This window comes from Oncorhynchus gorbuscha, linkage group LG26 (genome assembly GCF_021184085.1).
Source record: "Oncorhynchus gorbuscha isolate QuinsamMale2020 ecotype Even-year linkage group LG26, OgorEven_v1.0, whole genome shotgun sequence".
Classification (NCBI taxonomy): Eukaryota; Metazoa; Chordata; class Actinopteri; order Salmoniformes; family Salmonidae; genus Oncorhynchus; species Oncorhynchus gorbuscha.
The window spans coordinates 35,309,825-35,321,826 of record NC_060198.1 but is presented as its reverse complement, the minus strand read 5'-3'; the positions used below and the strand labels follow the sequence as shown (position 1 = coordinate 35,321,826).

General features: G+C 40.8%; 1 protein-coding gene and 1 pseudogene across 2 annotated transcripts; one reads left to right on the top strand and one right to left on the bottom strand.

Annotated features, from left to right (window-relative positions):
- On the top strand, positions 1 to 1,664 carry syce2 (synaptonemal complex central element protein 2). Of its 2 annotated transcripts, XM_046329924.1 has the most exons (5): positions 1 to 202; positions 519 to 602; positions 770 to 858; positions 938 to 1,154; positions 1,301 to 1,664. In XM_046329924.1, exons 2-5 carry the CDS (start codon positions 522 to 524, stop codon positions 1,493 to 1,495), a joined length of 582 nt encoding a protein of 193 aa, XP_046185880.1. In that variant the 5' UTR covers positions 1 to 202; positions 519 to 521; the 3' UTR covers positions 1,496 to 1,664. The 2 variants fall into 2 exon arrangements, with proteins under 2 accessions (XP_046185880.1, XP_046185879.1); XM_046329923.1 differs by having other exon boundaries at positions 1 to 602.
- A 931-nt stretch (positions 1,665 to 2,595) lies between these two features.
- On the bottom strand, positions 2,596 to 10,816 carry LOC124015291 (annotated as a pseudogene).
- Positions 10,817 to 12,002: the final 1,186 nt, after the last annotated feature.

The window sequence follows — 12,002 nt, the reverse complement described above, 5'->3', positions numbered from 1 at the left end:
TTATTTTCAATAATATGCATTCAATCATTCAAAATGCGTGTCGGTGCATGATACAGTATTGTTCGGAGTCGAAGTTGAAAAATGGACCAGTTCACTGCACGTGTCCCCCAGAACCCGTTTTTCGCGCGCAATTTTCGAGGTGGCCAGACAGTTCTGACGAAAACTTTTATGACACAGTCCAACTGAATATTATTTTTGGGGGGTAAGTAGCCAGCAACAGTATTTTGTTGTTTCCAATGAAGTTTCTCTAAATATTCCTAATATTTTGGTTACCACATGAGTTACCCTTGACAACTCGAGACTGGATAACTTATTTGGTTTTGTCATGATCAGATCAGACTGAGGGGTTAGCTTTATGCCTAGCTAGGCTAGCTGGCCAGCATAGCCCAATGTAACTATTAACGTTAAAGTAGTTGAGTCAGAGAAGGTTAGAAAGTGGTTTTGGTTGAGTTCTTACAGAATTAGCTAACTTCCATACCGGTTGCATTTATTTTTCCTATGCAACATTTTGCTCATAGAAAATGTCCCAGCTCTTCTTTGGAAAGCCAGCCCCTACCTTTCAGTCTACACCAAAACCGGGTCATCATCCCTCATCACCCAAGGTAAATGAAGGAAAATATGAGACTGTCCAGCTCAACTCTGAATGACTGATATCTTGCACCTGCGAATCCTTTGCCACTTAGTTTTGACAACTGTACACTTTGTCAATGTATACTGGGGGGATCAGAAAATGTTATGGTTTGATTGACATTTGTCCCTGTATCCTTAGGACCCTGAACAAGGACATGGGCCAGACCAGGACATCCCTGATGAGACATTTTCATTTGTGACACTGGAGGAAAGCCATGGACAGCAAAGGTATGGAGTTACTGGTTTTAAAGCATTATTCATTATGTTCTGTTAAGTATTTAACGTTTATTTTTAATTTTAATGGAAGTGAGGACTCCGGCATCGACATTTCAAACATCTCCAATAGACGTAACGTACACAACAGTACTTCCAGTCAGCTCCCAGGTGAGGAGACTACGACTGTTCTCAGTTCAACGATAGAGGAGATAGGGAAGAAGGCCCAGGATCTGATAGAGAGAATAAACCAGAGCCGAGCCATGGACCAGGAAATCATGACCACCTTCGAGAACAAGTTAATGAATAAGGTATCACTGTCCTACTATTGATTAAAAAGTACATGGTCATATTTATTTGTAGTTAAAAAAGAATGCATTGAGATTACAAGTCTAGTTTAATGTTTATGTGAAGGAGTGTGACTAGTGTGTATATGCATATGTGGGTCCCTCCCCAGGTGAGTGAGGTGTGCCAGCAGGTGAAGGAGCAGATGTTCAGCAGCTATGAGGAGCATGGCCGTGGGATGGAGGCCAATTTGCAAGAGCTGTCTGAGGTGCTGGAGAGGAGCAGTCAGCTCAGTATGGAGCTGCAGGGAGCCAGTCAGACCTTATCAGCCATCAACAACAGCCTGCAACAGACAGCTGAGAACTGACATCTACCCAGCCGTTAATTTATTTCAACTGCCTTACAGCATCCCGACTTCTGGGAGGTCTAGAATAATTAAAGCAATGCCTTATTTGACTGTGGTATATGTCTAAAAGGATATAAAACAGTGGTTGTAAACTGAGGTGTTGGAAGAAGCTTTTGTTTATTAAATTATTTATTACATAACTAGTGTGGATATTTTTCATACCTATGACCAAATAGCATTATAGAACATACTTAAATGGGCCAGAATATATGCCTGTGCACAGTTTAGAATCCAAAACATTCACCTAAATGCCTATGGGTCGGTCCACCAATTCAGTGAATTTGGAGAAGTGTAACTTGGTATATTTTTTTAAAGAACATTGTTAAAGAGCAGAGAACTTTGTTTAAAAAAGTTATCAAAAGAAGTTAAATAAAAATAATTACTATAGTAAGTGCCAAATAAAGTAACAGGGTTGACGACTTCTTAAAGCTGCCATAAATCCCCTTGTGACGGGGAATGGAAGCTTGTTGTGTGCAGAGTGGCAATTGAATGCAAGCTTCACCCAACAAATTAAATTGTTAAAACATTTCTAGCCTGTCTATCCATGGGTAACAGGGTTGACGTGTTATGCTCCATCCACTCAGTTTCCCATCACTAAACACCAGAAAATGGTCAAAAAGAGTAGAACCTGCTTTTACACTATGATTTGACAATTAGATGTTCAATGTTTAGAAACAATAGAGAAAACGAGTTCAGTTCACATAAGTGTTGACGTTAAAATGTATAGAAATTAATCACAAAATAAATATTTGCAAATTACCTTGTCAAAGCAACAAAATAACTACAGCTTCACAATGACGGTGAAAACTTGAGGTTAAGTGCATTAAAATCTTTCAGAAGTCAGAGTGCACAGAGGGGCATGTCAACATACTGAATTTAGTCAATTTAGCAAGTCTTTATTCATAATAGAAATCAGATTTATTGAATTCTCCATGTGGTCTATATTAAAAGGGCACTTCATTTAATGTAACAGGCTTTTAAAATTCAATAGTGGTGCACAATTTCTATATCATATGCAAAATACACTTTATGGAATAATCCCAACCCCCTCGTCTTTTTTGATTCACTTTATAAAACACGCCATGTTACTTCAAATAGGAACATTCAAAACACTACCACGAAGTGAAGGATGAGTAATCCAAAACTCCTCCAACCACTCTGGATTAAATGGGCCACCTGTTGATGACAATTAATTTATAAACAAGAGACTAATTTAGCATTAGATAGTGAGCATTACTACAACACTTACTTTGCCAGCAAAAGGAAATTGCAACGACCATGAAAGTACTGCAAGCGTTATTCGTGAAAATCTTGAATTAACCCTTGACAGTGCAATTCAAACCATCCATAACATTTACACCTGGTTGAGTTCTGAGGAGAGCAAACATAATAAAGTGCAAACAGCATTCATTGTCCTGTACCCCAAAATACAAATCTCTCTGATCTGCCTAAATGGTAGGTCATAAATACATCTATTCAATTACAAAAAAGCAATGGCATGATTATATAAACTGTTTTCATTTATTTACTTAACTTCAATTGATTTAACTTTTTTTTTTTTTAACTAACAGTAAATGTAGTATCATTTATTTGGCATTCAATTACCAATAACTGGTCATTAGTACCATCACAGTTCTAAAAACTCAGGACATAAGTATGGATCTTGACCTAATTTTAAAATGTTTGTCCAACAACTATTTTACTACAAATGTTGTGAGGAAACAGTGATTCATTCTGAACCATCTTAACATCCACAGTATAGAAACTATTACAAAAACATTGTAGTCAGAAATTGTCCAAACTAACCAGTAAGTACTAGGGTTTTATGACAGAGTAGAAAAATAGCTTTGTTTTCTCAAATTGAAATAATTACACTCATGAATTGTCCATGAGATCGATGATAGACCAGGTCAAGTTTTAAAGGCAAGTCTTTCGCATAAAATATAGATTTAGGACTGGTTTCCCAGACACATACTAAGCCTAGTCCTGTTCTAAAAAGCTATTTCAATCGAAATGCTCCATTGAGCATGCTTTTTAGTCCAGGACCAAGCTTAATCTGTGTCCAGAAAACCAGCCCATATTCTACAAACTCAAGAGAGGCAGGCAACATTAGCGTCAGTGTTTCTGTAGAAGACAAGCCATCAAAGCAGTGTAGAACTACTTGTCCTTTGTTTAAGGAACAGATTGACTTGAGGTTTCTATTAGTGGTCTGTTTGAGCACTAGCAACAGGCAGTTAGGTATTAACAGTGAAAGACTGCAGTCCAGTGATGGCTCTGCCCAGGATCAGGGCATGGATGTCATGGGTACCTGGAAGGCAAAGAATAAGGAACCATGTGGAACAGTTAAACAGTGCTGATGTTGAAGTTGAGCAAATATATAAGGAGACAGTTTTTTCCCCTTGAAAATATCTTGGAAAATGCAATGGTTTTCCCATTTGATCCATTTATTAATTGTAAATGACATTACTGACCTCTACTGGTGAGGAAATATACCATAATAAAACAGTTTTGCTTCCATATCCTCTTAGACCTGGTTATGGCCTTCTTTCTCCTCACCTTCGTATGTGTTGACGGTCTCCAGGTTCATAACATGGCGGATGATGTGGTACTCGTCAGAGATGGCGTTTCCTCCGAGCATGTCTCTGGCCTGCCGGGCGATGTCCAGGGACTTCCCACAGCTGTTCCTCTTTAGCATAGAAATAATCTCAGGGTCTGCCCTGAGGGAGGAGAGAAGAAGACATGAGTTAAATCTCCTCCTCAGGTTCTATTCACTCTGAAACAACCAGAAATTGTACTTCCCCTATGGTGTGTAGTTCTTTGTTAAAAAGTGGTGTCACACTACAAGACAATTATGTTCCCATTTCCAGTTTCCGCTTACTTTTTGGCATCGATGAGTCTCCCCAGCTGTAGACAGGCCTGCAGGCCAATGGTGATTTCTGTCAACATGTCAGCCATCTTTTTCTGCATCAGCTGGTTTCTGGCAAGGGGTACTCCAAACTGGATTCTGAGATTAACAAATATCATGAGTAGCAGAACATCTTAAATTCACTCAGAAAAGCTGAGAAACCAAAATAAGATTCAAGAGCTACAGACTTTTGCTCGGTCCTGCTCATCCAAAGCAACATCTCATACCAATAGTAGCCTCAGAATCCTCACCTGTCTAGTGTGTACCGACGAGCCGCGTGGAAGCAGAACTCTGCAGCACCTAGTGAACCCCAGGCGATGCCATACCGGGCATTGTTCATGCAACCAAAGGGACCCTAGAGCCAAAGAGAACAGACAAAACATTTATACCAACAAGATTAAAACAGCACTATAAGAAAGTCTGGCCATCCACATAAAAGTCAGTACATGACAATGGTATCCTGGCCTCTACTTACCCCCATGCCAGAGACTTTGGGCAGCAGGTTCTCCTCAGGAACCTCCACCTCATCCATGATGATCATGCCAGTGGCAGATGCCCTCAGGGAAAACTTGCCCTCGATCTTGGGTGTGGTGAAGCCCTTCATACCGCGCTCCAGGATGAAGCCACTCATCTTCCCATCGTCACACTTGGCCCAACCACAGCGATGTCCGCCACAGGGGAGTTGGTGATCCTGACGAAGGTGAAGGAGATGAGGAAAGGCATTTTCATTTAGGGAGGAGCCATTTTATCAGTATGCTACAGAGTGAGCCTGGTTTCTAGGGCTATATGAGGATATGTTTGTGCAAGTTTCACAAGACGTGATGGTAGAATTGAGCAGAACCACATACTCAATGTCAAACTAAGTATTTGGTTGAAGTTCGCTCCAGGATGAAGCCAATCGAACCGTCCTTGCTGTCTCTGCCTGGCCGGTTCCCCTCTTTCCACTGGGATTCTCTGCCTCTAACCCTATTACAGGGGCTGAGTCACTGGCTTACTGGTGCTCTTTCATGCCGTCCCCAGGAGGGGTGCGTCACTTGAGTGGGTTGAGTCACTGATGTGATCTTCCTGTCTGGGTTGGCACCCCCCCTTGGGTTGTGCCGTGGCGGAGATCTTTGTGGGCTATACTCGTCCTTGTCTCATGATGGTAAGTTGGTGGTTGAAGATATCCCTCTAGTGGTGTGGGGGCTGTGCTTTGGCAAAGTGGGTGGGGTTATATCCTTCTTGTTTGGCCCTGTCCGGGGTGTCATCGGATGGGGCCACAGTGTCTCCTGACCCCTCCTGTCTCAGCCTCCAGTATTTATGCTGCAGTAGTTTGTGTCGGAGGCTAGGGTCAGTTTGGAGTTCTTCTCCTGTCTTATCCGGTGTCATGTGTGAATTTAAGTATGCTCTCTCTAATTCTCTCTCTCTCTGAGGACCTGAGCCGTAGGACCATGCCTCAGGACTACCTGGCATGCATGATGACTCCTTGCTGTCCCCAGTCCACCTGGCCGTGCTGCTGGTCCAGTTTCAACTGTTCTGCCTGCGGCTATGGAATCCTGACCTGTTCACCGGACGCGCTACCTACCCCAGACCTATTATTTGACCGTGCTCGTCATTTATGAACATTTGAACATCTTGGCCATGTTCTGTTATAATCTCCACCCGGCACAGCCAGAAGAGGACTGGCCACCCCTCATAGCCTGGTTCCTCTATAGGTTTCTTCCTAGATTTTTAACTTTCTAGGGAGTTTTTCCAAGCCAACGTGCTTCAACACCTGCATTGCTTATTGTTTGGGGTTTTAGGCTGGGTTTCTGTACAGCACTTTGAGATATCAGCTGATGTACAAAGGGCTATATAAATACATTTGATTTGAAGTTGTTGAAGCTGCATTTCCCCAGAAGAAACAGTGTTACATCAAATATATAAAACATGAACTACAGGCCCAGGTTACCAATTAATATGTATTTATTCAGTGTTAAGCTTACGAAATGTGAGGGCCAATGCACTCAATGGTTAAGTATTCAACCACAAAGTCCAGTTCAGTCACTGCTGACGTCTCTCAGTTCAGAATCATAACACTCTGTGAAACCCGAGTAAAGGGGAACTGAGGGGAACCTAATATTCATGCACCTAGCATGAATATATTTGTGAACAGCACCACCCTGTGGACAAGTATACAGAGTGGAATGTTGTTTACAATTTACATAAGCGCTAAACCACTTGGATCTTGGGTTTATTATTTGAAAAATACATTTAAAAAATTGCTCTAACAAATACAAAAACTCTAATTCCGATTTCTGTATAATAGAAAGCACATATTCCTATTCTTCAGAAATTTTGGAAGTAGCCTATTCTTGATGTTTCATGAATAGGTAGCCTTTTCAATCAGTAGAGGAATGCATTCCAAGGTGTTAAGACAAAGGTAGCTTTCATCAATGTTTGTGGTCTGTAGGCGTTTGTTCTGTTTTATGATCCATTGGCTATTTAAAGGAAGCAATTCCAAGGTTCTTGCATGGGCTCAAACTCAAAACCCTGAGTATATCACATCAAACCATCCAGGTTCTCCTAATGCCTGCTATCCAGCTACACACATCTCTGTCCAGTCAGTCCTGAAGTCCTCATGCTCATGGGGTGATGAACTATTTCCCTCACTATGTAGTAGGGCTGGGAATTGCAAGGGACCTCCCGCTACGCTATTATCACGATACTTAGGTGCCGATACGATATGTATTGCAATTCAATACTGCGATTTTATTGCAATTTTATGTTCCAAACATATCGCTCACTATTTGTCTGCTACAGAGAGACAAGAGAGCATGAGAAAATTAGTTTTGATCAGTCAATAAGTGCTGAAGACTTGTTGGTTCACTATTTAAAAAGAAGATGGAGATGAAAAATAGCATAATATTGCGACATGTAACTGTATTGATTTATTCCCCCTAGCACTACTATGTAGTGAACTACAGTCTCCCAGTCCTACTCACCAGGTCTTGGAACCAGTGAGAGTGAAGGTGCGGCTGGAGGGGTTGAACTTAGCCCGGGTCTCCATGCCACTGAGGTCACTGCCGTGGTTGGGCTCAGTCAACCCAAAACAGCCCAGGATATCTCCGCGAGCTGGGAGGTAGAGGACGCTTTACAGGACAAATACACCCAGATATAAACAGGATTGTGCGTCATTTAAGATGAGGCCTAAGGGATGTGGTTGTCCTCTCCTCCTTACCCAGCCTGGGCAGCCACTTCTCCTTCTGCTCTTCGGTACCGTACACGTAGATAGGGTGCATGACCAAGGAGGACTGCACACTCATGACAGAGCGGTAGCCGCTGTCCACCCTCTCCACTTCCCTTGCGATCAAACCGTAGGCCACATAGCTCGTCCCAGCACAGCCATAGCCTGGTCAAAGTGTGGAGGGAGAGAGAACACATTATAGGCAATAACCTCCAAACAAACAGTAGGCCTACATTAAAAGGAAATTAAGTGAATCTACATCCAATTATCTAATTTACATTATCTATATTTAAATGCTTCTGGCATCACACATATAGTTGATTCTGAAAAACAAATAGCCTTTAACATTTTGTGATCCAAATGACCAAAAGCTTTCAGAGAATGATATAACCCCCGGTGAGTTTACAGGAACATTATCGTTTACAAATTACAAGTTTATAAAACATGTGCCAGTAGGCTGAAACTCAAATGAAAATAAGAAAACTGTAAGAAATACAGAGTTTAAGTGATAAAAAAAACAGCCAACCATGTTTCCCACCCCTTCCCATCCCACTCACCAGTTTACAGAGTCAAGTATATTTGTCCAAGCCTCAATTGTTCCTTGAGTAGCACCATTCATTCTCGCTGTCGATAATTATAATGTTATAACTTCTAACAGTAACTGCATCCACTGGCGAATTGGGAGAGAGTGAGGTGATTACCATCTACGAGCCAGTAATCATCTCTGATTGATTGAGAGATTCAAGGAGCTATCATCAAACATTGAATATTTACATTCATGCACATCGCACTTGTACCTTTGCCCCAGAAGCATTTAACTGCAGGGCACTCCCACAGCATATGGAGTTGGGGCCAATTTCATCATAAAACATTTCCTTGGTGTTAAATACAGTCTGTGAACAAACTTAAAAATGTATAAATTAATGGTTTGGATTACAGGATGACATTGTTTTCCATATTCTGTTCCAGTTAAAGGGTTGTTCAGATTCAACAAGATCTGTGAACCAAACTGTTTTAATAGCTAGCTTAGAATGAGCTTTCCAAAAGTTGCTTATATATTATAGATATGAGTCCTTTCGAGAGCCCAGATAATTTATTTATAAATCCCATAATTGGAAGGTTTGGTAGTTGGGTTTCCCAAGGGAGTCCATAGGCCAGCATAGCTGACCTAAGTTGTAAATATAGAAACAATTATTTACCTGGTAATGTGTATGCATTTCAAATCTTGGAATATTCTCAAACCATTACTGTCCATGATATCAGCAAAGCCACCCTCAAGATAGCAAAGGTATTGACTCACCTTTAATGGTTGGGCCCAGGACACCCAGCTCCCCCATCTCTGACACAATGTCTCAATGGAACACTAAGACAAAACAGGCAGCATGTTATGTTGACATGGTTTGCATAGCTGACGAAATTCAGAATATTGACATTCCAACTCAGGGCAAAACTGATCCTTAAGGGTTCCTTCCTAGGTTATTGGCATCAATAGCTCAATGGGCTCTGCCTGAATGATGGTATGTCTCAAAAGTCAGACCCACCTTCGTTTCTGTTGGCCATCAGAATGCGGGGCATGAGTTTGTCCTGACAGTAATCCCGGAACGAGTCTCGGATCATGATCTCGTCCTCAGTCAGCTGACCCTCCAGCTCCAGGCCATCCCGCCAGTTAAACTGAACCTTGGCTGGTGGTTCAGTAGAGAAGGATCATAGAGCAGAGAAGCACAACTGAATAGTCATCAGACACCAAAAATAATAAAAGGGCAATATATGTATGATTTATCTGAAAGGAGTTGATATCAACATACGTGCTTTAGCTTTCTTCTCACTAGCTGTCTCTGAATCTGTGAAAAGGACACAGATTGTGTACGTCCCCTGACAAATAGAGGCATGATGATTGTATGAATGGCTTTGTAAAACTGTTAGCATTGTGTTCTCATGATGTCAAGGTCATTATTGAGTAATGGTATACCCTTTTGTGCAGGCGCTGCTGATCCCTGTGATCTTGAAGCTGAAATGATGGCACATCTCTGGGGGTTGACCAGCAGACGGCACACCGCGCTTCTCAGTGCCATGATGAGTAGCTAGATATATATGAGAGAAAAACGTTTTAGAAGAAAATCATCCATAAAACAATGCAACAAACTCAAATAGTTGTCATTTCAAAGACATAATAGGTTATAACTTTTAACAAACATGTAATTTGAGAGAGCCGGTGGAGAAAGCAACTATCAAATTGAACTCACGTAGTTGCATATGATAGTTTGAGAGGAGAAATGAGTCGTGATTAGTTTAGAGAATGTTGAGAGAGATGTGGTGGTTGGCAGACAAGTGGTTTCACAAGATAACATTAGCACCAGCTAGTAGCTATCCCAACTATTTATACAGTAGCTAGCTAGAAAAATCTCGATATGGAGGCAACTGAAACTTGTCAGCTATTAACACACCTCAACGTCTGTTGGCCACGTTATAGTTGAGGTTAAAATGTCTTCTGCAGGCAGATCAATTAATACTATTAGAAGGCTTACGTTAAATAGACCAGCTTGAAAGTCAGTCTTGCTCTAGTATCAAGCTGTAAAAGCATAGTATCGAGTTTATTTACTTGACACGAGCACAAAACTTTTTATTTTACCAGGCAAGTCAATTAAGAACAAATTCTTATTTTCACTGACGGCCTGGGAACAGTGGGTTAACTGCCTGTTCCGGGGCAGAACGACAGATTTGTACCTTGTCAGCTCGGGGGTTTGAACTTGCAACCTTCCGGTTACTAGTCTAACCACTAGGCTACCCTGCCGCCCCTTACTGTTTCTTCAATGTCCCAAATATGTTGGCTAACTTCAATACATAGACTGACCTGTAATTTTACAATGCTGGAGATCCGTGACCCAGGCCTCCGTAGTCCTTTCCAAATTAACAAGGTAGAGGAGGACAAACGTTAACACAGGCACCTGCGTAAAGTTGGTCAGGAATGGTTAGGTTCTGTCGCCAGTGTGGCAAATGGACCTTGATCCACATTTAGTATAAAAGAAAATGTTAATGGTATGTCTGGAACCAAATGTATATGATAGTGGGAAGAAATTACTATGAACTTCAAATATATGTTTTTTTGTGCAAAAGCATTGTTCGTTTTTATTTTATTTTCACCACTCCCTATAGCTGCTTTCTAGTGTCTATCCATGCTGTTGCGTAGTTTTTGACTAAGCTCTGATTGGTTTATTGGCGGGGGCGTGCAGATTCAAGGCGTGGCTATGAGAGGGTTCATTTCATGCATTGACCACATTCATGTTCAGAACTATTTTCAGAACGTAGGGACAATGAAGGAAAAAGTACCCAATTGTCATACTTGAGTAAAAGTAAAGATACCTAAATAGAAAATGACTGAAGTAAAAGGGAGAGTCACCTATTAAAATACAACTTGAGTAAAAGTCTCAAAAATATTTGGTTTTAAATATACTTATGTATTTATTTAACCTTTATTTAACTAGGCAAGTTATTTAAGAACAAATTCCTATTTACAATGAAGGCCTACACTGGCCAAACCCCGACGACGCTGGGCCCCTTGTGCTCTTCCCTATGTATGGAGTAAAAAGTACATTATTTTCTTTAGGAATGTAAAGTAAAAGTAAAAATTGTAAAAAATATAAATAGTAACGTAAAGTACAGATACTACTTAAGTAGAACTTTAAAGTACTTTACATCACTGCATATGGACCTGTCAAGCTGATAAAACGACGTAATTTATCATAGCATACATTAACTTGACTATGACTTGGAATGTTTTACCTGTAGATAACAATTAAACATTGAGTCACTAGAGTCTGATTACTTGAGCAACCCCTTTCATGACTTTGCCCTTCTCTCCGGGTCATAAAAGGAGGATCATTTTCATACTATTCTAAGATGTTGGGCCCTGACTTTACCAGTAGAATGCAGCACATTGGCATTTGAGTAATGAGCTCAATGTAACATGCACTAATATGATAGAGTATAATGGAGATATAATACTCTACAAAGCTCATTGAAGATTTGTTTCTGATAGTTGTTAATTAAGTGTGCAAAGAGATGTTGATTCCAGACATTAACCTACCCCATCCCGCATTTAGAAAAAGGTCTATAACTAAATGAGAATTAAATAAATTAATAATTGAAAAAAAGCACTTAAATCCTGTGTGACACTTAGCTGAAGCAGTGTGCTGTTGAAAGGGCCTAAGGATTCCTGCAATGAGATGCCCATTTAGGTAAGACCTTCAAGGTACCAGCCATGCTGAGACAGAAACAACTGACATGGTGTAACACCTGGTGTTATGCTAAATTATGTCACTTTATTTTTATCAGGCCAGTCACACATTTTGAACAATAGC

Excerpts from the sequence above, each read along its gene's own strand:
- syce2 (XM_046329924.1), top strand. The coding sequence starts at position 522 with ATGTCCCAGCTCTTCTTTGGAAAGCCAGCCCCTACCTTTCAGTCTACA. Across the intron at positions 603-769 it reads ATCATCCCTCATCACCCAAG|GACCCTGAACAAGGACATGG; the intron begins GTAAATGAAGGA and ends CTGTATCCTTAG. Across the intron at positions 859-937 it reads GAAAGCCATGGACAGCAAAG|TGAGGACTCCGGCATCGACA; the intron begins GTATGGAGTTAC and ends TTTTAATGGAAG.